At 38.9% G+C, this 27,046-nt stretch overlaps 1 protein-coding gene across 8 annotated transcripts in view; it reads right to left on the bottom strand.

The window, feature by feature from the left end:
• Positions 1-27,046, bottom strand: part of mycbp2 (MYC binding protein 2) — a 196,305-nt gene that overhangs the window by 37,516 nt on the left and 131,743 nt on the right. For 6 of the 8 annotated variants that reach the window (XM_070891705.1, XM_070891708.1, XM_070891711.1 and 3 more), the window contains 8 exons: positions 21,195-21,419; positions 19,255-19,387; positions 16,925-17,050; positions 14,878-14,922; positions 9,477-9,638; positions 5,716-7,344; positions 4,181-4,350; positions 2,049-2,293 (listed from right to left, as the gene is read on the bottom strand). In XM_070891705.1, the coding sequence (XP_070747806.1) occupies positions 2,049-2,293; positions 4,181-4,350; positions 5,716-7,344; positions 9,477-9,638; positions 14,878-14,922; positions 16,925-17,050; positions 19,255-19,387; positions 21,195-21,419 (2,735 nt within the window). The remainder of the gene's footprint in view (positions 1-2,048; positions 2,294-4,180; positions 4,351-5,715; positions 7,345-9,476; positions 9,639-14,877; positions 14,923-16,924; positions 17,051-19,254; positions 19,388-21,194; positions 21,420-27,046) is intronic. The other 2 variants (XM_070891710.1, XM_070891712.1) reach the window with 2 other exon arrangements.

Here is a 27,046-nt window from a genome sequence, read left to right as displayed (position 1 = left end):
GGAAACTGACTCCGTGTTTTCGGATGATATCGCAAAGGGACAGCATATAGATGAGAAATAGGAGGGGGCCAAGGATAGATCCTTGGGGGACACCAGAGGTTAACATTGCGGGAGTGGGAAGAGAAACCATTGCAGGAGATTTTCTGGCTACGATTAGATCGATAAGAATGGAACCAGGCAAGTGCAGTCCCACCCAGCTGGACGATGGTGGAGAGGCGTTGGAGGAGGATGGAGTGGTCAACTGTGTTGAAGGCTGCAAACAGATCCAGGAGGACGAAGAGGGATAGTTTACCTTTCTCTCTTAATCCAATCTTTCTTTCCCCTATCTTTATTTTTCTTTCTGTATCTGATGTCACTAATGTATCCATTCCAAATAATTCTCATGCTCAATCGTTTCTGTTCCTTTCTCAATCTTTCAGTCGCATTGGTCAAGGGGCTAGGATGTTGGTCCCTCCGTCCACCAAGGTCCCCGATGCCCCGTTGTCCTCGCCCTGCTGTTATCAGCAACTTATAGTGCAATTTATTTTTTGAGCAGAATAGTTTAGGAAAAAGTCTATTTAACAATGCACGTTGCGAGATGCCCCACTCCAGCAAGAACAGGGCCATTATTTTTGGGTGACAGCAGCATTTTACCATGTAATATAGAATGAATGATTGTACTCTCGTTGAGAATAAAGTGCAAGTTACTGAACAATAAATGAATGTAAAATTCTATATAGAAATTGGAAATTAGTTCAACAATTGTATATAAACAGGTGTTAACATTTTAAGAGTCCCAAGTATAAAAGGAAATGCTTGTTAAAAATGTTTGCAAAATAGATTAAACTGTATTGCAAGATATTCATATAAAATTTACATAAATGTAATTCTGTGTGTTATTTATATTTTTCAGTTCATTTGAAACCGCTCAGAGGGATTGCCGGGGCACCAGAAATAAGCGTATTCACCACAAAGGGTGCGGTGGTGTATTCTTGGATAACCTGTAGTCAGACAGAGACAGTTGGGTCAGAAGTCAGTGCATGTGAGGGGCATGGCATTAACATAAGCTGGGAGAAGTGAACAGAGTTTGGCACGCAACCAGGTAGCAGAAACCAGGAGCAGAAACCAGATAGGAAAGGAGGCCTGGACAAGAATGGTGCATATTTGAATATACTGCATTACAACATCCTAACAATTCTAAAGCTGTTCATATTTTTAGAAAAGCTTCTCTTTTATCTTATGTGAATATGACCAAGTTATTTGTGAAATCCAACAGGTCGAAGGGATGGGGTTAAAGTTTGTGGGTGGAATCAAACTTTGCATGCATGCAGCCAATGTGACACCAAAAAGGGTATTATTTCCACCTCTCCCACTTCAACAAACTCTACTTCATCCTTACCAGACTTGCTGGTCCCTACTCAATACCAAGACATCAATTGGGTGAAGTAACGGAGGTGTGGGGATACACTAGCCTGCAGGAGCGAACTGCGACAGGTTGGAAGGACAAGGGCATAAAAATAATTAAAGGAAAAGCTGCAGGCCAGTAACTAAGACTTTGGCAGATCAGTTTGCATGATGTAAATGGATACGCTAACACTTCGCAGCTTACAAATGCACGGATATATAGAAGCCATTCTGCACCAGGATTGTTCCTCAAACCATAATGAGGTAAATGATTAATCTAATTTTTTGGGGGTGATAACGGGCGAGAGATGAGCATTTTTCAATAGTGCCATGCATCTTTAATACTCAATTCAACAGGCATGTGGTACCTCAGTTTAATAATTCACCCCAGATAATATAGTATTGCTTCAGCACTGTTCTGAAGTGTCAGCCTAGATTGTGTGTGCACTTACGATGTCTTGAACACAACAAGCTTCTGACTCAGAGACACGAGTGCTACCAACTAATCTGAACTGGTACAATGGTCAAAGTTACATTAAAACATTTATATTTGTAATGCAAAATGGCTTAATTTGTTTTTGTACAATGGGATATCGACAATGAAATCTCATCAGATTTTTGTTATAAAGGAACCCTCACTTTTGAGCAAATCTGTTATACTGTACCTTGCAAGGGTCTGTAGATAAAGGCATGGATATTTATTGGGCATCTCATCAGAGATGCCCTCTTTCAGACTTGGAAGATGTGAATGAAAATGCCTTGGGGTATGGTAACAGAGAATATTTGGTTCTGCTGCACTACTCAGCGATAGCAAGAACATAGCGTTTGCTTTAATCACTTGATGAGCTTCCATGGAGGGCAAGGCTCGTGGGGTCTTCACCTGCACAGGCTTTTTTCTGGCTTGTTTAACCTGAAAAAGAAAAGTACCAACATTGACAGGGTGCCTTTTTTAAAATTAAAAAGAAAGAGAATTATTAAAAAAAAAACAGAAGGATAAAAAGCATAATCCATGTTAGGCATTAAAAATAAAATCACTAAGGCAGAAATCGAAGTTATTTTATTTTTTTAGGTCTTGATCAATGTAAAAATTAGAGTGCCAATAGAAACATCTACATTTTACTTTTAATAGCAACAGGTTCCAACAACTGATGTTCTGCAAGAAGCATGCTTTAAATCAGACTGCAGAGTTCATGCAAGAGCACAATTAGCATTTACTAGTAATAAAAGGTAGAGCACCAGCTTTTCTTCAAACTACTCCCAATGATTTGAATAGTTCCATCTTTTGGATTATGTTCATTACAGTGCCACAAGCTGACAGTAATATATGGTGTGTTCAAAAATAAAAACAGCAGTGTGCAGAAAATACAATTTTACTCTTCATAGCATAAGCAGTACTTTAATTCCCCATCAAACATTTAGTATATAAGGTGCCAGTACAAACTGAAAAATATAAAATAGGTTCAGACACCAAGCACGCATTATAGTTTGGTATGATTGCAGAATCTGTACCAAGTTGCGTCTCTTTTTTTTTAAATGGCAAATTACTGTGTGCCCAAGCAAGAATCTCAATCATAAATATCAATTATACCCAAATTTGAATTCTCATTCATTCATACAACTCATTCTTTTAACTTTCTTAAGAAAATCTCTTCCCAAAACAATGGCATGTCAATCGTGCAGCACATAAATGCTTCAGTGTTTCTTGTCTGAACACACTGAAGAGAATCCGGAGTAATACTGGTGTTGGCACCGTAACCAATTTCAGCTTTACTTTGCTAAAGTTTAGCCGCATGGTGGTGAAGACTTTATGTTCTGCTAATTATTTAGATTTATTAGACAGAATATTGGAGAAGGAGGCATCAGAGCTAATGTCTTGCTAAAGTTTCCCCGCAGTTTCTGTTTTAATTGCAGGTATTTTGCTTTTTGATTTATTGGAGGAGGGTTGGTTTGAGAGCACAATGAGATTTTACTTCAGTCGGATGTAGCCTGGACAGATGGAATGAAAGCTTGCCTTTTTTCCATTGGCTGCAAAAATCTTACATGAAATTGCACAATCTCAAACCAGTTCTTCATCGAGCATAAATCGGCATTAATTTGCCAAGTTCACTCAGAAAAGCAGTAAGAATTGTCGATGAATGGCAAAAATGCATACTGTTCATTCTGGTGAGCATGAAGTGCTCGTGAGGATGGATTTGAGGCATGTTGTTGTGGCAAAGTCGAAAGAGTCCTACTCCGAAATCTAGCTTCCCTTGGGCTGACCTGGAAGTCCATAAAGGGAAGTGTTCCACTTACAATATGGATAGCCGCAGCAGAGACAGATTGATATAGAATATACCCTTGTTGGAAACTAACTTTTCCACAAATAACACAGGTTCAAAGATTTGTACCCGTTAAGAAACTGATCTTAAGCTATTTGATTTGAAGAGTAACTTGGTGAGCACAATATTTTAAAAAATTTATTAGGCAGTTGAATGACAAACTTGGATCATATATAAAATGTTATGAACACCAGTCTCATTACATATCCATAAAATTGTTTAAAAACAGTAATACCAGAGATATATAGTGCCTGAGAATCACAGGATTACAATGCTCCCCAAAACACTGACAGCAACCTCTTACCAAAAGAAAACACTGGACAAATTCTACCCATGACTTGAAACTCAGAATCCATGTGGGACTCGAGCTACGCAGTCTGAAGTAGCACGGTGGGATATTTTTCAGTGAGCTGCTCAGATCACCTTTACTATGTACAGAAGTTAATGTTATCACACGTATGGTATAAAGGGATACACACCTTTTCACGAGCTGCAGCTTGTTTCTCCCGGAGATATTTTTCTCTGCAACGGTCACATACAAGGTACCAGGTGCTTCCTCCAACACCACCATCGCCACAGTTCCCTGCCCATCCGCCACAGAAGTGACCAATGCTATTATAGCCCTGTCCTCCAGCATAGCGACCACAGCCTTTAGCAAAAAAAAATCTTTAGTACAGTCTTTATAGATGAAAAAAAATTGATTTAACTTGATATCCTTTGAGTAACAAATTTAATGGCAATTCAAATATCTATATAGAATTAGTGATGAGCACAACAATAGACATTCGAATAAAGTAGACTTCAAACAAATGTAAATCCTAGCCAACGTTCAGTCTCTCAATCTGAGCCACGAAAGCAATGTGGTCACTGCATATTATTTAATTGCCAACAGGTTTTGAGGTGGGTGGGAAGAGTTGCCAATGATTTCTGCTGCTGATTGCCCTAAAGTGTGCATCTATGGAGGTCAAGTGAAGACAAGATCAGGCTCAGCTGTGATGCCTACTCTTGCATGGCTGATATTATCAATGACTCTTGGGGCCCTGATATTCATGGAGAGAAGGGGAGGCCGGTATCGGCCAAAGAACCAGCGGGCAGGAGGGAACATTAGCGGCAGGAGGTCACAGCCAGTGACCCGTGGTGACGGACTCCGGCACTGGGAAGGACGTATCAGCTCTGGGCCACAATGGGGAGTACTGGGGGAAGGCTGGCAACCCGGAGGGCTGGAGGAGGCCGAAGGCTTTTTTGAGGGGCTTGGGGGGAGCACTCCTGCTCCTCCTGGCCCTCAAAGAGCGCTAAAAGAGCCTCTGACCTTGGGGAGCCGGCCGCTCCCACCTTGGATCAGCTGCCAGGAATCTCTCAGTTCGGGCCTTCCCCTCACTCATTTAAATTTAAGTCACAGCACCGATGATGTCATCAGGCTACAAGCTTGGTATGTTAATTAGGCCCCTGCCTGCCTTTTGCGGGAGTGATTCCTGCACTTTAAAATGTACAGAGCAGGAATGGGGTTGGGTTGCCCAATCCTGATATTTTAACCACCCCTCTCCCGTCTATCAGGTGGGGGGTTAAATCGAGGCCTCAATGTCCATTGCTTGCATGAGTTACCAGAGGGCTGCCTGCACTTGTAGAAGCATGTCAGCAAGAATCAGTATCTTCAAAATGGCAAGAATAGAGAGATGCCAGAAATAAAACTAGTTGAAAATAAAAAACACAACCAAGAGCTCCCACTGAATTTAAGGTTAGAGCTCTATCTAAACATCCTAAACTGCAGTAGTGAAGCTCAAGCAGTTTACACACTGACTGAATCACAGTCTTGAAACTTATTGATAACTACTAATCTACAAAGATCAAAAACAGTGTTGCTCGACACAAATTGCTGGTTTGCTCATTTAAAATTCAGCAGTCTTTTGAATTGAATCCTAAAAACAAAGGTGTATTAATATGACTACACTGTGAAGATAAATAAAAATATACTTATGAGCTTTTTAACTGATTTACTAACAAATAAGATAGTTACCTGGATGAACTTGTCTCATGTGATATGTTACTGGATACTGATGAGATTCACCACACAGCTCACATATAGTGTCTTTCTCGGGGCCTCCCATTGCAAGCTGTGCCATTTCTCCAAAAAGATTTCCTCTTGGTCTTGCTTCTGCTTTGTCTTTTTTCTTCTTTTCTTTCTTACTCTTTTTGTTATCTTTTTCATTCTCTTTTTTCTTCAATATAGCGCTTGACCCAGGGCTAGGAAAGATCATGTTCTGAGTGGCTGCTTTTATGGTTGCCATTGAGATATCTTCCCAAAAGGCAACAAGGTGCTGTAAAGTAAGAGGCAAAGGGGACCTACTCTTCATAGAATGATGGCTCGAAGGTTCATAGGTTGTTGAATCCACCTTTCCATCTTCATTTTTCTCAGGCAGTGGTGGTTCTTTGAGCATTGAAAGCACCTTGTTTTTATTAATGCTACCCATTTTAGATATGTCTGGACCATGAGGAGAAATATTAAACATATTTAGAGCTGATGATATTTCCAAAGAATGCCTATTCTTTAGCTTAATCTCTCTTTCCTCTAGACCTTGTTGGCTGTGAATGCTGCTTCTCATTGGTGCATGTTCTTTACTGAGGTCAGGATTGAACTTCAAGAACGATGAACACGCCATTGCATCGTGGACAATCCCTTCATGCCATAAGAAAGCTGCAAACACTGCACGGGCACATTCTGCGACAGAAGGGGACATTGCTTGTTTTGGTGGCTCAACAGATGAATTACCCTCCTCCTTGAAAATGGTTCCAATTTTTTCCTTCTTCGGTCTAGTGTGCCTACCAGTACTCTTACGACTCATCTTAGGGGACGATCTAGTTTCTTGTTCTTCTTTGGGTGGGGCTTTTCCAATGCTGAAATGGACCTTTGGAGAGGAGTCTTCAGAGTTTTGTATTTCAGCTATCTTTTCAGAGACTGCATCTGAATTAGTGGTTGTTGTTAGAGTACTAGATGTACAAATAGCAACTATCTCACTGTGGAGATTTTCTTGCACCACCTGGGGCGACGGCGCTCTGTTCTCTGTGTTGGCAGCAGTTTTTGCCTCCTTGGGCAGTAATTTTGGTTTAGGTGAAGTTGACCGCCCTCGTAGAGGCTCAGTCAGAGGAACCTTTTTCTTACGAACTGTATCTGGGTCCAAAGTATACGAATCAGATTTTGATCTCTCCCGTGGTGGATCCAATCTAATTTTTGCTGATGTGTTGGCTTTATGAGTTAAGTTTCTCTCATGTGGAGAAGATGGCCTTGGAGAATTAGGACTTGCTGGGCTCCCTTTCCCAGATACCTTCTGCTTTGGCAATGCTGACCGTGACCCTGGTGTTGGTGACTCTGCCCTCTGTCCAGCAGTGGTCTTCTCATCGGTTTTTAGTGACTGTAATGTGTTATGATTTGGGGAAAGGGATCTACTATGAGAGTCTGATCTCAATTTGGCAGCATCTGATTTAAGCACGAGAGATTCACTTGCAGATAGATTTTCTGCATTTTTTGTCTTGGTTTGTTCTGCAGCAGCCTTGCTGATCCGACCTTCAATTTTTTGCAATCGATTTTCAGTTTTGTGTTTGCAGGACAAATCAAAGTTTCCAGATACTACAATGTTTCCTTTATCACCTGAAAATCATTTTGGAGAAACAGGTCATTCAAGACATTACCTTTAGAACAAAAACAGCCTATTTCAATATAGGATCCATTGTCCAACTGCAAATGTAGATGGAATTCCAGTAATACTCTTTAAATATGGTATTTTTAAACAAGTAAATTTAATGTATCGGTAGCTTCCCTCCTTTCCTACAATAGTTCTTTTTAGGCAAAACATAGAAGGAAGGAGTTTAAATACTTTATCTTAGCGTGAACATTTTTTTTTTTTAAATACTAGTTTTGAAACTGCAGTTCTGGCTAAGTACACAGCAGTATTGATCCCAAATATCCTATAAATAACTTTCAACTGAGATTAGATTAGAGCCTTTGTGGAATTCAGCTGTTTCTGAGCCATGGGTTTGTCACTGTCCACCAACGAGCATTAGTGTCACTGCATAATGCAATTTGCACTCAGGTCTTACTGCCTTGTAACATTTGACGAGCAAGTGATTTTAAAAAAAAATTCTGTTTTATTTTATGAAAACGTGACAAAATCTCAGTCCATACTTCTCAAATAAATAGCTGTTCTTTTGGTGCAAGACTACATTAGCAAAAGACCACTACTAAAGGGGTGTAGTCATTAAGAAAAATTTGCATTTATATGGTGCATTTCATGACCTCAGGACGTCACAAAGTACATTATAATGGAAAAAATAAATCACCAAAGCTGCTTCTATGAATGCTAAGCTGAACATCCAAAAAAGTCAGAACAACATTTGCATCACTAGTAAGTATATTTTTTCAACACTACTCTTTTCATATCATTTCCAAATAAACCTAATCACAAAATTGCAGTTTGATTTTCCTTTGCAATGTTACCCAGAACACGTTGGCATTTAAAAAAAAAATGAACACCGGCAGAACAAACATTTTTAAAGTTGAAGGTGAAAACTGCATCAAGCACTCCTCTCTTTCCTCCCTGTTGATCCTTGGAAACATAAACATTGAATGAAGCTTCGAGCTTTTGGTTAAAAGCTTCACAATTAAAGTCCTCATTTTGTATAACTTTACATAAAAGAACCAAATTGCTATGGTTAGGCTATTGTAATATTGGTTTTCCATAACTAGCTTACAAAATGGGTAAATAGGCCTGCAACTTTAATTGTAGAAGAAATAGGATTTTGCAGTATATAATACCGTATTTAAGCCTACAACTTATTCAACAAGCCATCATTGGCTTGCCCCCAGACTTTTCTAAAAGAGAGATAATTAATGTTCACAAACTCCAAAGCAATTTTTAAATCTAGAACCCCACCCTCCAGAGACTCCAGAGTTTCATGAAAATACTGTTTATTTCTGCAATGTAAGCTAGGGAAAAGTTCAATTTCAAAAGTATTAACAGGGTCCAGTATAAGAAGCAATAAATGATTCTGTATTGCAAGATTATCAAAATATTGGTCACTGAATGTGCAAAAATGTAAAAGAAACAAATTTCAACATGAATCGATAAGCAAGAGCAAAAGCAGCACTGTAATCCTCTGCAGGAGTCCAATATTCATATAATCAGATTTTTTTTTTTTAAATCGCTGCATGCATACCCACCCTTTGACTTCAGAGATACAGAGCAGACACCTGACCCAGGCCCTGCGGAACTATTACTTTTGTATGAGCGCTCACGTGAAGCAAGGCTGCGTGGTGAAGTGTCTACAGAGGAAGACAGTGGCAAATAAGCAGCAGAGATTCAATGACAGAAATGTTACAGCAGCAAGAATAAGCAAAGAAGCTGTTTACAGATATATTTACATGTAAAGCACAGACTTAGTCAGCTGTATGCTTGCAAAAGAACTAAAATGAAGTTTTGTTTCTGATTTTAACTGACAATTCACCACATTTTAGTGTTTTGTCAGTGCTAATGCAATGGAACCAAATATTTTTTCTTTATTGTATATTTTTTTTTTAAACTTTGAAAATAATGAGCATCCCAGCCTGCACAAGTTACCATCAAGTAACATAATGCTGTAAAATCTGCATCAAAAGACACATGCTTCAAAATTGATGTATAAAATTAATTTACTAGTGTTCTACTGATGGAAGAGGGTATATAGAAGTACAACAGTAAAGCCACAGGATGGAATATGTTAGGCAGGTGAGACAGACAGACTTACTCAGAAGCTGTGGTTGAGACTGCGGCAAGGAAAGGGGCTGTCCAAACACAAATGGGCTGTGAACAAGGGAAGAGGAGGGCTTTGCAGCTTGACCAAAGACGCTAGAAGCTGGGAGGAAAGGCTGTGACTGAATGGCATTCAGTATGGCACTCAGCTGGTCACCTGTAGCAGGCAAAATTATGTAAGACTATGTTTGGCTCCTTAACTCCCTCAATTGACACCTTCCAATGATATATTGGCATGAAAGTCGGAAGAACATGAAACTGGGGTACACAGCCTATTATATTTTTCATGTCACCACACAGTTATCCAGCAAGTTAAAAACACATGTTGTTTAACTGTTTTTAAAGCATTTAGCTAACAATTCTTTATGACTAGGATACGTGGGCAATCATTTCTAAAATCTAAGAGATTACGTTATAGTAATTAATAATACAATTCCCATAAATCTAGAAGACTACCTTTCCAAATATATACACTCACAATTAGTAACATTTTTGACTTCAATTACCATCGCTGAACTTTGTCTTGAAACTTTTATACTGGATAAAAGCCATCATGGGTTTTACTCATTCTGCTCTTTTGGGGTGAAAATAACAGGAGCAAAGCACCGTGTTCCTAGCCTAAAGGATCTTTATTTATGAGCTCATAAACAGAACTTTTGCACATCTACCATCAAAAGTACTAGGTGCACATTTGGCCATTCAAAAATGAGAATCATCGAATGGTTACAGCACAGGAGGCCGCCATTTGGCTCTGTAAGAGCACTTCAGCTAGTCCCACTCTCCTGCCCTTTCCCCATAGCCCTGCAATTTTTTTCCCCTTCAAGCCTTAGAGTGATTGTAAAACAGAGGCTAATCTTTTCTCAAGTCTCCTCAGTAGCTATTTTCATTAACAGGATCTACTTTGTTTATCAAGTTTCAGATGTGATTCCCCCTTCTGACAATCGCGCTAATATCAGAGGAGTCGTGATTGTTGGACAAAAGCCAGCTTCTTTCAAGGTCCTTGCTATTCTTGTCTGGCTCTGTGAGGGCTCCCTACATGACTCAGAGTTCTTGATATTCTTGTGCTGATGCATTTCGAGTTATACCATCTTATCTTTTCCAGTGCTTTAAGCATTCATGACAATCCTTACTGAATAGCGGGCAACAAACTATGTTCGTATCAGCTTGTCTCAGCTATGGCACTCTCATCCAAGCTCACTCCAGTACTTGAGCACATGATCTTAGCTGACACTTCAATGGCAGTACTAAAGGAGCGCTGCATTGTAGGAGGGCGCATCATTCAAATCAAACACTAGACGAGGCTCCGCCTGCCTTATCAGGTGGATGAAAGATTCCATGGCATCTTTTTTGAAGAAGAGGAGCATGGCTTTCTCCTGGTGCCCTGGCCAACATTGATCCCTCAACCAACACCAACACTACAGATTAACTGATCGTTCATCTCAATTCTGATTGAGACCTTGTTACACGCAACTTGGCTGCTTTGCTTGCCTAAAAACAAGTGACAGCACTTCAAAACGAATTAGTTGGCGGTGAAGTGCTTTGGAATGTTCTCATGTGCCAGGTGCTAATGAAATAAAAATAAGTTTGCTTTTTAGGCATCTCTCGAGACTGTATGCTGGCAGAAATGCACTTACTTTCCTTAGTTATTAGTAGGACCTGTACCAAGATTGAGACGTTTTGAATTGTATTATCTAAAGTCAATGAAAAACTGCAGATTTTTTGTCCAATGCAAAACCTCAGACCTTGGTTGACAAACAATGCAAAAATAACCATGCTTGGACATACGAAATTGATGACTGATCCAAAGCCTTTCCAAACTTTTGATGAAAATTGTAATGAGAATTTAACCACAAGAGAGCCAAATTAAAATATGCAGAATATCTACTTTGCAGGGTTCCAACATCTGAATCAAAAGAAATATATATTTCAATCTGTGCTCCAAAACGTTAACAGGGATTTGACTAGTGATTCCCGATCAATGGGTCCAAATTCCCCTAACCTGTTTTTCTGGCGCCCTCATTCGAGCTGCGCCGCTTTTGTCTGCCTCCAAGCGCGCCGAAAAAAGACCTCCGTATTTTGGCTGCTCCCCAGCCTCTCCTCCGCCGTGGCGCAGCGTGGCCCAATGGATTGGGGGCGGAGCCAGGTCCCGGCGCTGAAAACAGTGCCGGGACCACTGCACATGCGCGCAGCAGGCCGTTTCTGCAAACGCGCGCTGCAGACTGTTTGGGAGCACGCCGTCCCTAGCCCTGGCCGAATGGGATCCCTCATCGGTGGCCATAGTGTGCTCTGCAGGCTGTGTCATCTGATTGTTTTCTTCCCTTCATGTCAAAAGACGATTTGATCCCCTTCAGCCTTGGATTAGGGGATGTACTGATTAGCCACACTAAGACGATCAGGATGGGGCCTTGACCTGGGGGGGGGGCCCCGTGGTGATGGTCGTGATGGTCGTCGTCGTCGTCGCCGCCCTGGCCCACTGCGTTCCCTAAGGTAGGACTTCTATTTGGTGCTTTAGGTGAATGGTTCCTTCTATTTTTTTTGAATTGTTATTTATTGATTGCTTATTACTTTGGTCTTGGTGCTTTAAGGGCAGGGTTCCTTCTATTTTATTTGTTAATTAATTGCTTATTACTTATTGTGCTTTGTTTGGTGCTTGGTGGTGTTTTAAATGTAGTTACTTGTGCCGATTCCTTAACTGTAAGTAAGGTCTTTCTGTGTGGACAAAAGTGGACACATACACTGCCCTAAGTTAGTTTAGTACAACTTTTGTCTGGCCAAATTGGCATAAATAGTGTAAGTGGCTGGGAACGCCCCCTTTTGAAAAAAAAACTGACCTAACAAACTCACTTACACTGGTGCAAATTAAATGCCCATATTTGCAACTAAAAAGATACACCAGAAAAATCAAGTTACACCAAAAAAAACAGTGCAACTCATGGGGAAATTTGGGCCCTATGGAACTCTGCTACTATTTTTACCCCCAAGGCTGTGTCCACGTCTAATCAGCTGTCACTGAAATTCCAAATCAGTTTTGTATCTACTTGGAGAAAATGTCTCACCAGAGGTTTGAAGAACCTTCTGTCAGACATTACATTAATGGTTGACATAAATATTTCCAGGGCACATGGGTAAAGCATTGTTGACACCCTCAACCTCTCAGAGAGGAACACCATTCTGAAATTAGAATCGACCTGCTGGAAAAGACAATCCCCAGATATGGTACAAAACAGGCACCTATAAAACACAAGGCCATGTTGTAGCCTCAACTGAGATTTCCACAAATTGTTGAGAAATGAAATACTCAAACATGGCGAAAACCTAGTCGCTGAAATGTGGTCTCTGCCAGGTCTCGAGAGGAGCATAGATGAGGATAGACACAAATGGACAGCTACCACAGAAAGGCATTCCTTGTTCATAACTTGGGAGGCAAAAATTAGATTAAAAATGGGTTGTTTCAAGATTGTGCACAAATCGTGCATTTTAAAATTTCCCAAACTGCTGGTAAATTGCAAAAATTGAAGCAAATATCCGAGGTTATATTCTGACAAACACATTCTTCAGTCAAACTACTTGAAGAATTTGAAGCAAAGATTATTTGTACTTTAAGAGAAAAGCACAGAGTAGGTGGAAGTCCAGGATTGGACAGAGTACCTCAGACTATTTTTAGACAATAAAAGACCAGGAGTAAAATCTCCTCCTTTCTTGATATATTTGACTACAGTGGAGGGCTTCCTTTACAGCACCAAAGGAAAGCCAACTGCTCAACAACCTTGGTTCAGCTTTCAAAATGACTCGTGTAGAGCTTCCTGAGCAATGGAAATGGACGCATTACTTAGGAAATCCCTGCTAGATGTACATGTAACTGTAACCTTGATTCCCTAGCCCAAGCACTGGCTGCGGTATACTGCCACAGGTCCTTAAAAAGACTGGGTCCTTTGGGAGTTCAAGGAATAGCAACACTGCTGGGTGGCTGCAGGAGATCCGCTTGTAAAGTATTTGTTCACAAATACTTATGGTTAAATCCTGGCTTAAGAACAGCTGGTGTAGACAGTTTGATCAATGAGCATTACCTAGCCCTCCCCCCATTGTCATTTTGGAGGAAGCCTCAAGATGTGACTGGTGGCAATTATACAGATACACAGAATCTGTGACTTAAACTTGTTCTCTAGTGTGCAAAGTACTTATCTTGGACAAGTGCTTCGTCATGCTTCTGCTGATTCAGGAGGATGACTGGGAAGTCTTAACAGAGAAACATGAAGCATTTCAGAAGTTGGTATACGGAGACCATGTACTTTGGCTGAGAGGGGATCTATTAGGCTGGTCTTTACCACAAACCCCTTGTGCTTACTGGTACACAAGGAAGAAGGTTGGTGAGAAAGAGGCCCATCATCCTCCACTTCTGAAAAATAACTCAAACAGGATGGCATTTTGAAGGATTTGAAAATGCTCAACACCTGGAGAAGATGCCTCAAGAAACCTTTGGACTAAATATACATTAGGGATTAGAATGGATCGGAAAATAATGGATGTCCAACTGCTGGATGAAGAAAAACAATTAGTTTTCTGGCTCCATCAGGGTATTAGCAGCTCTTGAACCTCAAACTGTACTACACTGGACGAAGTGTGAAACTGAGGCCCACTGTTTCTCTAAAAAGAGGAAAGCAGAAAATAAATATTTCATCTATTGTTAACTCTAGAATGCCCTTGCATAGCTCATAATGGCCAGTTTTAGAGCAGTACTTGGTCTGGAAGTAAGTCAATTAGGTCCTCATTTGACCAGAGATGGCGCTAAGATGGTCAAGAATTAGGAAGGAGGAAAAATCTATGAGGAAACTTAATTTTAAATAGGGCAAAAAAGCAGCATGCAAAGATGGAAAAAGTTAATAAATATTTTGACAGATATTTTACACATGATTGAGGTCATCAAATTTTGATGAATACACAACTAGCTTGTTGAATCATGTGCTTTAAAATGTTTTCCATAAACTTGAGGCAAAGATAGAACCTTTGCATTACAGTCCATTCATTCGGCAAGTCAACTAATAGAAAACATTTTAGACAATGTGCCACTATAACCAAATGAAAATTTGGAGTGCATAAGGAATTTCTATTGCGACACAAAATGAATTATACTGCAAGAATGATCTTGTAAACTAAATTATCTAAGTTACTTAAATCTCAAGCTGAGTTTTGAACATTGTGTTGTATTCGACCAATTTTACAAAGTCGCTGGGCAAATGAAGTTCAACAGATTCCATTGAATTAGCAAAGAAACAATTTTTGATTTGGAAGGAGAATGGCAAATGTTACCTTGTTACAGTTGTTAAAAGTAATATTTCTTCCTAGCTTTACTCGAAAGCAGAAAAACAAATACATATTCCATAATATCCCTCACTTACCAGGCTCTGTGAAGGACCCTAAATCAAGGTCTGCAGTTACTTCATCTTTAAAAAAGAAAAATTGAAATATATTTAGCAAAAACCTTGTTAATTCAATGTTATTGTCAATTTACCAGTCTTAGCTGCTTTAATACAAAATGGAGGCAATGGGGTGAATGAGAAATGATTGAACATAGCACATTAGCTATGTGACTTGAAGTACTTGTATGTAAATAAGGCACCACTGAATTATCCTCAACATTTGCTTTGAAAATTATGATGGCAAATTTTGAGACCCTGAAAGCTCCTTGCCAGCAACTATGGAACTAGGAAGGCCCTCACTCCATAAGCACAATCCAGTTAATTTATTGTTCCAAGAGAAGGGAGAGCAAGATTTCATTTTCAACAGCAATGAACTTAATTATTTATCTTTTTAGTGGAACTAGACACAAGAGCTTAGATTTTCTGATTGGCATAACTTATTTTAAACACCGGTGGTAATTTCAGTTCAGTGTTAAACACTTCAGATAAAAACAAGTTTACTAGCTATTAAAATTAAATCTGAACCCAGTGAAAATTTACGGACTGACAAATAAGCGACAACAGGAATCCACTTTGATGCCAGCCATAACACACTTCAAATAGAAATGATTGTGTACATTAGATATGGTTAATCTTGTGTAGGCTCTACTGTACTTAAAGTATACTAATAACATCTGTAAGTAGTCAGTCATTCATTATGCCACTCAAAGTCTGTCGGAAGCCTTTCATGCTTTCCAAATCCCTCACCCCACAAAAAACGTGGAATGGAGAGCGCTCTAATCAAAGCATTTTAAGCACAATTAACCAAAAACCTCCTTGAGAATGATTTCTGAAACATACATGCATTTGCATAGTAATCTTGAACTGTATTAAAATAATTGAGTTGATCTTATTTAATACTCCAAAGCTCTGAAGTCCTCGATGATACTGAATCTTTTGGCTTTTTATTGGCTGCAATGTTGGTTGCATGTGAAAACGTTCCACCAATTAACTGCTCTGACTTCACATGGTGCTGCAAGGTTTACAAGCGAGTAAGCCGAAGGACAGCACAGTATGCTGTTTTACCATTGAGTGGTCAGGTACATGAGGAACTACAAACATACATGCAGCAAGATCTGCAGCTTGATGAGCCAAACACAGGCATTCTCCAATAAGGAGAAATGCAAAAATATTAAACGCCTTTGTACACTTAAGCTGCCTGGTTGCAGTTACAGAAAAGTCACCCGTTTACCCAACTGGCCAAAAAGATTTTGTTGTGACGGAGAAACTATTTAAAAAAAAAAAACGAAAAAAAACACAGAAATGGATCTCTGAAGAGAAACAAACTTTAATTCAACATGCTTGTCGATTTATTTAAAAAAATCTTAGATTTACACAATGGTACACCCTTCCTTTCAGAGTTACAAAGAATGGGTTTATAGCAGCAAGAATATTTATAAAAGCTATTTCAGAGACTTTGGTATACACTATTAGTATGTTACAGAAACCCCTACTATATTTAATAATTCCAAAATGGAGAAGTACCAGAGATTAAATTCCAAATTTGATTTCTGAACATCCAAATGCTTTCAATTAATTAGCATAGAAACACGTAACAGACTTGGGTAAAATAAACCAAGTTGAGGTACTTTTTTTTTGTTCATTCACAGGATGTAGGCGTTGCTGGCAAGGCCAGCATTTATTGCCCATCCGTAATTGCTCTTAACTGAGTGGCTTGCTCAGCCATTTCAGGGGGCTGTTAAGAGTCAATCACATTGCTGTGGGTCTGGGGTCACATATAGGCCAGACCCGGTAAGGGTCACCATTACTGATACTAGCTTTTTATTCCAGATTTATTAACTGAATTTTAATTCCCCAGCTGCCATGGTGGGATTTAAACTCATGTCCACACCTCTGCATTACTAGTCCAGCAACAATCACTGTGCTACCGTTCCTTCAACCAGTGAGTAACAACAAATGACAGTGCAAAAACAATTCACAGTATGTGGATTACCTCCAATGAAATACACAAATCATTTTCACACACCTTTGGTATTTGCAAGGCTATAGTCAAATCCTTGAGAGTTGTTGCCACTCACACTCCTGTTGAAGGCAGGAACCGTGAAAGGACTGGGAGGAGGTGTCTGAGGTACCTGATCCAGCAGTACTTGTTCTGTCAAAGAAAACTATTTTAAGAGCTTTTGCAAAAATTGTAAATGATGCTAAAGCGACTCAACTCAGATGCACTTACATTTGGGGTCAAAATTAATTAAGTGTAATCACGGTCTTACAACATAGGTTTTCTACTACATTTCATTTCCAACCCCCCCACCCCCCAAAAAGATATTTATGCAAATATTTGGAGTTGCACAAAGATTAACAGCGTGAGCTTTCCAGTCTCAGCATTAGATTTAATCCAGAATTCCTTGTGGCTGGAGGGGTGGTGGGGGAAGAGAAAGGGGAAAATACTAGCCATTACAGAACAAAGGAGTAATCCAGTTTATGTTTTGGGGTCCTCGGGATTTTGGCATAGGTTTCATTTTAGGATGAGCTTTGGAATAGTTTTAATGGTATACTGGGCGAGTTCATATTGGGAAGGAGTTCTGAATTTGAGGCCAAATTTATAACTTCGGTAACATATTTATTCAATGAGACACACCTGAAGACAGCAGGCCTGGACTTGATCAGATTCCCCCAAATTATAATAGCCTTAAAGTAAAACCAGTAGGATCTTTATCTATTCGTAAAGAAACTATTTGATGGTAAACACAATATATCCACTTCACTTGGTAGGCAGCAAGACAAGTTGGAGGGTGCTCGCTATAAAAAAAATCCACACTTTACAGCCTCCATTTTGGCAATATCCAAGATGAAGACAAGTTGCTAACTGCAGGAGTCAGTTTCCAAGGTGCGACTATGGATGGTGCTGCTGCCTACTCCATGATCAGATATTATTCAAGTCCACTATCTCCAATAATTTAATTTAGTGTGGTTGATGCCTTCACCCAATTCTTTCCAACCAAATAATGGAAGATTCTGCACTCTTGACATCATCATCATCATAGGCAGTCCCTTGAAACAAGGATGATTTGCTTCCACGCCAAAAAAGAATAAGTTCACAGGTGTTTCAATGAAGGACCTGATATTCCAGGTCCTGAACTACATCCTGAAGGGTGGAAGACACCTGTGCGTTGATTTTTTTAACGTGTGGTGGCCGTTGCACACCAGTCACCACACGGGCAAGACAGAGCTAGGTCTTGGTCCAGTGGCAAGGATTAACCAAGATGACTGGAGACCAGCTCTCCTGTGCTGTTGCTGCTGGCTTTGCTCAGGCTGGTCCCCCACTCTTGACAGATACATTAAGGAATGCGGGCCTAAAATACTGTTTTTTAATTCATCAATCATCAAACCACTCTTTATACAGGATATCCTACAAAATCTCTGTCTAAGGTAAAACATATAGGGAGGGACCATTTTCTTCTGGGCGAAGTTATGGCAGGACAGGACTTTGAGGTGGTGATAGACCTCATCACCCCAATTTTCCCTCATTATTGAGATTCCACCCAAGAATCCCTGATCCAACCTGATTTTTACCAAAGCGTACTTGATCTAATCTATATCAAGGATAGATTCTTTCTTGTTGGCATTTACATACGCTCACTGATCATATCCAGCATTAAATGCAAGATTGATGCTGATGACATTGTGAGCCTGAAGGAAGAGAATTTAGGCAATCATTTTCCTAATACTTTATGGCTGGTTTTCCCCCCATCAGGAAAGGAAAGATTTGCTCATCATTTTGGGCTTGATCAGAGGATCACCACTTCATAAAGATTCAATTCAACAGTTTTTGGAAAACAAGCTATATCTGACCTGTCATGTTTCAAGTTTACTTGAAATTTCTGACCAACATTGTGTGTTGTAAAACTGTCATTCATGGGAAAACACTGGTCATTACATGGTTACAGGGAAGATTTTCATACATGGGACACAGATTGTGAAGCCAATACTTGGTGTAAAATTCATGAGGTTGGAACTTGATAGTTCCATTGAAAATGGAGTGCACAGGGGTTACCATCATGAGAAATAAAAAAAATCCCTGTAATACAAGGGCGACATATGGAAGAAAACCCATGAAAATGGGACACCCAAGGCTTTAATTGCATAAAGTTCAAATTAAAGATTCATGTGATGGAAAATGATTTCAATTTGATAACTATTTCAAGTGTCATCTCGTAGGATTCAACTTATACCTTTATATGCAGGATCACAATGAAGAATCAGGTTTTAGCTTTCAACTTTCAACAGCTTGCGAAAATACTATTGCAGACAGAACTATTCTGCACGAAGAGATCAATTGAAGTGTGAGCAACCTACCCTCTTCATGTCTTAGGTACTGGTTACCACCTCGGTCTCTGGCCAAGGACCAGGCCTCGCCATCACCGCTTTCACAGAATTCCACCATACTGTTCTTATCAAGCTGGATCCACGTGCCCTCATGGTTTGCCACCTATTATACAAATGACACTTTTGTCCCGCTCCATATTTAACAATAGAATTGGGGTCTCTGTAGAGCGTAGATTGTTTAAATAGTTTACATCTTAAAATTTAAAAGTCTTAGCTTTATAGCTTGCAATTACTTGGAAAGACCCTTATTACCTAAAAATTATTACAATATGTGATGTAAATAAAAATACTGAATAAATTTGGATTGCGATAGCTTCTTGAATTTTTGAAATTTTAAACCATTGACCATTAAAAAGACTACTCTGAACTTAGATACAATGGGCCAGAATTTGCTGGAGCAGGGCATCTCACACTGTGCCCGGTTAGTTGAGACTTTTTCCTGCAACCTTCAGCTCAAAATGTTTTTGCCCTGCAAGTTGCTGGAAGTGCGAGCTGATAACGGGGCAACGAGGGCAATAGGGATCTTGGGAATCTGGGACCATGGTGAATGACGGAACCAATTGTGTACCTCCTTAACCAATTAGATTAAAGGATTCAAAAATAAACAGAGGAAAGATGGTGAAAGAGGGTAAATCCAATGTCAAATTAGGTACAGAAAAAGAAATAAAGGGAAAGAAAGATTGGATTGAGATATAGAAAGAGGGACAAAAGAAGAAAGAAAAAAAAAGGAAAATGTTAAAGTTGACATTTCTAAAATCTCCTTCAACAATTCACTACCTGTAGGGCAGACTCCACATTTTTAAATGTTCACTTTCGGGGCCAGAGAGGTTGATTGGTAGTTATTTACAATTATGTTGTTAAAAGGGTACTTACACGGTTAATTACTAGACTTAAAGTTCTGTGGTGAGTTTAATGGGCAATTAATGTGCAAATATGGCAACTTCATGAAATCTACGGGGAGGTTAAGCGCGAGATGTCATTTTCGCGAAGTTAACAACGGAGTGGCGCAAATCGTCCAGCAACTTGTGCTGATTCGCAATTTAAGGGAAATCACCTCGTCACAAATTGCTGGCCAATTTGCACATTAATAACAGCATGCGTCGTTCATATGCTGTTATTCTTCAGCAAATTCCAGCCCAATAGATTTTAAAGAGTGTGGTCTATTAGAATTGTTTCTCAATGTACAGCACCATTCTTAAATGCTCTTTTAGATACCATAGTTAGAAATAATAAGGATCTACGTTAGCAAAGATCGGATCAGAGTAACTACAAGATTTGAAACGTGTGAATTAATAGTTTTCACAGTTTCACTTACCACTTACTGCAACTACTAAATTTAGAATAAGTTTGACACTCAAATTATACACAAAAGTGCCAGATTCTGCCAAGTAATTTCAGTAAAATCTGGCTTCTAACACAATTATTTAGATGCCTATTTTTAGCTTTCAATTTATAAAAGGAGCAACCAGACTATATAAGAGATGTTTACAGCAATTTATATAATACACAGGAATAGAAGTGTTTTTTTTTTATTAATCTGCCATTTAAAGATAGAGTGATCAACATGTGATATTTATAATCAGTAAAGAAAATTAGTTTCTGAAGTTTAGAATACACAAAAGAAAATCAAATCAAAGCAACAGGTCATATTGAATCATAGGAAAGATTTTGCAGCTCAAAAGCAGAGTGCACCTGCAGATCACCAACTTTGGTAAGCATGGTATAAAAACTTCCACCATTTGTCACAGCACCCAAATGCATCAATTCCTATTTTCTTAATGAAGAAATTATACCAATACCAGATGTCCTCTTATAATATTATGCAAAAGCTTGAGAAGACATCAGTTTTGCAGCATTTGCTCTAATGTGTTGATTGGTACCTGCAATAACACACTTTCATGAATCCATACCTCGCCTAATGCCTTGACTCTGTTCCCAAGAACTAACATTCCAATGGGGATACCTCTAAGGTTAGGGCAGCTCCTGATGTTGTGCCCTGAAGGCCCAGTCTTCACTACCTTATATACTCCTGGTCCGCCTTGCAGGAACATCTTTTCCTGCTCTTTCAACACTACTTCATGGGACCGACGTGAATTTACTTCTCTGAAGTAATCATCAGTGATGGATTTAGGCTCCTGGAAACAAAAGCAGACATATTTTTTGCGTTAAAGTATTTGAATTTAGATTTTTAAAACCAGACTTACAACATCGAACACAAATTAAAGGTCCCACGGTTGAAGCAACGTGAACAGCATTTACGCAACAAACCACGAGAATATAATCTGTTTTATAGGGTGAAGATCAACTGTCTTTGCCGTCAACATGCAAACAAACAAATCTGAACACCCAGAGTCAGAATAGAACCATGTGGCACAGCATCAAGGAGCCCTAGGATGAGAACTGCTAAACTCTTCCAACTAGAAGAATGTTCAAGTGATATGGCAGTTCTGAGATTCAAGTTTGCAGCTTTCTCAAAAGTAGCGGCGTGCTCAACAATGGTCTGTTAATCAACTTTAGGGTAAAAAAAAATTGCCTTTTGCAAAGATTACTGCACGATCAGTGAAAGTGTTTCAGTGGAAAAAACCATCAATTTGGCCAAATCATTTGATAAGTGCGTTTGGAAAAAATAACAAAATTACAAAGCATGGCTAGTGCTGGTGGTGTTTTCACCATTAAATCAATAATAAAAATGTGGGTATAAACTAATCCAGATATTTAATCCAAGAGACAGACCTTTTATATCCCACTAGAACCAATACAATTACAACCTAGCAAAAGAAAAATTATAACACACTCTTCCTGCCAGCTGTAGCCAATACTTTGTAATTCAGTACAAAATTCTGTCTGCCATATGTAAAGCTACCTATCCAGATTTGCAACACCAATAGTAATGGAAGTTATAACCATCAATAATAAAATGAGAGCACTTACTGACAAATGAACACGCATGCAAAGATGATGTCACATTTCACTACCTCATACCATTTTTAATTAAGTTTGGAGTTCGGCTAACATTCACAAACTCCTTGACATAAACCAATGCTTAAGTCATCATTTTTGAGGACTTCAGAGTTCATCATTAACAATGTCTACCGAAGAGGCCATCCTGAAGGACCTCAAATGACTTATTCAATAAAATATCCCCAACCAAAACAAAAACAGACAATGCTGGAAATATACAGCAGGTCTGTCAGCATCTGTAAAAAGAAGACAAGTTTGTGTCTTCCATGTAACATTTTGCTAGAACGGAAAGGTAAACAAACATTTTAGTAGGTTTGGGGAAATAAAGAGGGGTGAGAAAATAAAGTCACTCCAATCAGAGAGGAGGTTAATGGGTTAAAATGGCCTGCGAGCAGATTATAAAAACAGGATACTGTTAGATGGTGCAAAAGATCACCACAGTGACACAATAAAAAGATGTTAAGAGGACAAAAGAACTTAATAGCCAAGATGGTGAAAAGGCATGAGAAATGCTCATATAAAGGGGGAAACTGAAAAATGGAAAAAAAAACGTACATATGCAGAAAGTTAGAAATGAAAACAGAAACTGGGGGAAATAAAAACAGATCCTTTTCCCCCTCCATTCGAACCTCTGTTCTGATGGTGGGTCGACATACAAAATGTCAACCTGATGCCTCCCATATCCCCAGCACAATGCCTATAATGAAAATGGGGGGATATATATCCTTATCCTTGCTGATAATTCAGCTGATCACCTAGACTTTTCATTCGCATCCAATCCTGAACTCTTACAGTATTAGTCTCACTAATTAATTCTTCTGATTATAAAGTTGTATCTACTTTCTACGGAATACCCTACTACAAACCCCACTCTGGACCCACCTTGCTACCTTCTTTGATTAAAAGCATTCTGTAGCATTTATAGCAACACAATTTCATGACCACCTCCTTCCTAGTTAATTGCATCACTTCACAATAAATTCAATTAGGTAGTAGCTAATATCTTGATGACAATCTTGGAGACGACAACATAACATATATTCATAAACTTTTTATATTGTGCTTGTTTGTGTCCAGTAGATCTGGAAACAAAAATCTAACCTGAAAACAGAGCAAAAGGTCATTTAGTACAAATTAAATGCCAACATAGTCGATATGAAGGCATATTGCAAACTCAACTTTAGCAAGATTGGTTTCTAAAACCCATTTATAACCTTTCATTCATTTAAAAAAGCTTTAAGATACTTTATTTGAGAAGCCAAACATTAACCATCCCCACATTTAAACTTACCTGGCAGCATACAGTCATAGAAGTCCATGATACGATAGCCATGTCTCTGACTTCTTTGCTAGCATTAAAGACAATCTAAGCAACAAAGTTTAAGACAAACATGGATAGGGTCCTAATTAAGATGCCAGGATATTTTGATGAAATTTGCTGATTTACTTAAAACATTCGCCATATTTATGCAAAAGCATTCAATGAGTCCAATTTAGAAGTAGTCCGTTTCTAATTAAAATGTTCAAGTTACATGCCTGGCCAAGGGACCAAATCCCAGCCAGTGGATGTCACTGAAATCCAACCATACATTTGACTTCCATCTGTCCTCAACTGGCTTACTAAGTGAGGCAGCAGACCTGAAGAAATTGATGACACATTTTTCAATCTTGCAGCAAAGCAAGGCAAGACACCCTTCCTGTAGAATAAGCAACCGACAGCACTGGTATCCAAAGTTAGTGTGGCAAATCGCCTATCCGCCCTTCCACTTCAAATAAGGGAAAGCAGATGAAAATTGCTGCAAAAGCAAGGATGAGATAAAACAGGGCAAATAGAAGAGAAAGGCTGAAAATAGTTAATACTGTTAAATACAAATTTCATTTTGGTTTCATTTTATTAGCTTACAAAACAATTTTTTCTTGCCAGCTCAGAATCTCCTACATAACCAAGTTTTGCAGTTAGCAGATGTCTGATGTGTGCAAGGCAATTGAACACTCTAAATAGGTCCATGTGATACAACGCCTGCTTATTATGTTTTTTGATTAGCTCAAGGTTCACATTTATCAAAGAGAACCAAAATATTTCAAAGAAATCATTAAATCAAAACTAATCACATCTCTGAAAAATGTTGTATTTTTCAGCAGCCCAAGCACCCCATTCTATACTCCTGATATTTAATGCTATAACACAAATTTTTAAGGGGTGGAGGAAGGAAATAAAAGTCACAAAACCTACCTTAAAACTGACCTATGCTATCCTATGCCTAAAATAGATTTCCACTGCACAGGCCTGCTCCACTCTCAAGGGACCTGGGTCCGTCCATAGTACTCCAAGGGCTTAGTCCTCAGCACTGCATTGGCTCAGGCACTTGACCTCCAGGGGAACCAACACCCCGCACCCCACCACCTCCAAGCATATTCAGACTTTATATTCCAATCTCTACTAGCCCCCTGAGACTAGAGGCCCAAGGCCTCATCTTCCTTATCTCTGTGGGCCTAGCACTCAACTCCACTAAGCGATCCAACAGCCTAACTTGGAATGCTCCCAAGCCCCAGATCACTCGTCCAGACTCATCCTCTTCTGTTCACTGCTTCGCATGAACAAATCCCAAGGGTCACTCCTCCTTCCCACCCAGGTCCAGTCACACATTTCCCCAACAGTTCCAAACCTTGCCTTTCCCATCCATGTGCACTCAAACAACTTCAAGACAGTATCTCATGATCCAGTATCCATTTTCAACCTGGCACAGGTTGACTACCTTCTTGTTGCGTATCCTTGGCTTTAAAAAATGTAAAATAGAAATTGAGTACATCACTAAAGAAAGAGGTTAGAACGAACTAAAGAGATTAGGAGACATGTGGAGATACAGCAATGAAGAGTCTTGCAAAAAGAGAGAGTCAGAGACAAACAGGCAAGGGATGAGAAAAATATGCAAGAGCCCTATAAAGAAAAAGGAAAACAAGAGTAATTAGAAAGGAGGAATGAATAAAAGAGAGTTACAGAAAAATACAATTTTGTTTTTACTTGTATCCATAAATGTTGAGAGAGTTCAATCAGTATTCCAAAACTATTGTCATTCAAACTTTTTGAACATTACAGATTTAAGTGGCACAACAATTTCAATTGTTAGTGGTTGACAACAAAAGTTCAGCTTCATAGACTAGCCAAAAGGAAATTATTTTTACTCAAACGTTGGTGAAAGACTAAAGACAAGTGTTGGACAGAAAGATCAGAAAGGTTAGGAGAGAAGAGAAGGGGGTTAGATGATAAGCTTCAGTTTTATAAGACTGTCGATTGTATTAAAAAGATAGTAACTGAGGGAGAGACAGAATTTTTGTGCTACTGGGTAAAAGTTTGATTAGTTAGATAAGCAGATAGTGTGTTGAGTTAATTCTAGGAGGAAGAAAATAACACAGGATAGAGTGCTTAGGAGCTTAAAAATAATTCAGAGGAGCTTTGATAAAATAGTTAAGAAAAGGCTGTGATGGAAAGAAAGGTTTCAAACTGTAGAGGAGAACTGCCAATCAGATGACAACATTTTTTCCTTACATCCTGTGCAGAAGTGGAAGAAGAGTGCTGGAAGACCAGAGTAGACTTGCGAAAGAAATACAATTATTTTGTTGGCACAAAGACTTTTCAGTCCAATAATTTCAGCATAGCAATATCAATTATTTTAGGAAGAAATCACCCCGCTTCAAATAAACTGAAGAGAATGCAAGTCATAAACATGAATTTGGTGTGCAACATTTGTATGGCCTTTAACGAAGAGTCACAATTAGTGCATGGAGCATGACATGATGCGAACTAAGCAAAGATCCAAGTATCATTTAAAAAAAAACTATTGTTTAGATTACACACAAAGAAAGGCAGTTCATTTCACTGCTCCTCTTTCAGGAAAGCTGTACTACACTGGCAAATTCAAGTTTAAATCTATGCCCTCATCAAAAAGCAACTTTTATTTGTATGTCCTTAGGGATGAATGCAAAATGTGAAAATAATGTGCACAAAATAAATATTCAGAAAAAAGCTATTCTTTAATGCGCATGATTTGTTCAAATTAAATTGTTGAAATTTTAAATTTTTTTAAAAAAAAGCAATAAAACAAAATCTGATTGCACAACACTGAATGTACTAAACTAGTACCTCTCTTTTGACTTACTTGTCAAAACTCAAATACAAATCATGTAAACCTTCACCTGCAATTTTTGCACTGTATGCAACACAACCCACCTCTAATCTTGCAATACAGAAGTGCCAATATCAGCAAGTCCTAGTGCAGTTAACCAGTGTGCATGCCATTGAATTGTTGGTAACAAACCAGAATAAATGTGGCTTGCTCGAGAAAATCGTAAGTACAACCCATGTATTTAGCTTTCTCTTAATAACACCTTTGTGTTGCTCGATTCCATTAACCCGTATGCTGCCATTTGTGAACAATTTGTGAGTTAAGATATTCTTACTACTAAGTGTGTTTTACTAAAGATTGCTTTAATGCATGCATGCACAGTTTAATTTCTAGGAAGTTAGAATAAATTAATTCACTTCATTTGCAAACAAAAAATTAGTTGAAAAAATGCACTCCATGCACACAAGCTTAAACACTTTAAAAATGCAAGATTGTCCATATATTATTTTTGATTGTAGCCAATTTAAACTAGAATATGGATACAATGCAGATTTTCTTGCTTTTATAAATTTGGTTCACATTACACTATGATGTTGCCAAAGGTTAGTGAAATGCAGTGCAAATATTTCTACTTCCCAATATTTACTTCACAAGAGAATGTGACAGAGGTTAAACAT

The sequence above is a fragment of the Pristiophorus japonicus genome, chromosome 10, assembly GCF_044704955.1.
Source record: "Pristiophorus japonicus isolate sPriJap1 chromosome 10, sPriJap1.hap1, whole genome shotgun sequence".
NCBI classification, from domain to species: Eukaryota; Metazoa; Chordata; class Chondrichthyes; family Pristiophoridae; genus Pristiophorus; species Pristiophorus japonicus.
The sequence above is the reverse complement of the archived record's forward strand: the minus strand, read 5'-3'. Positions and strand labels throughout refer to the sequence as shown.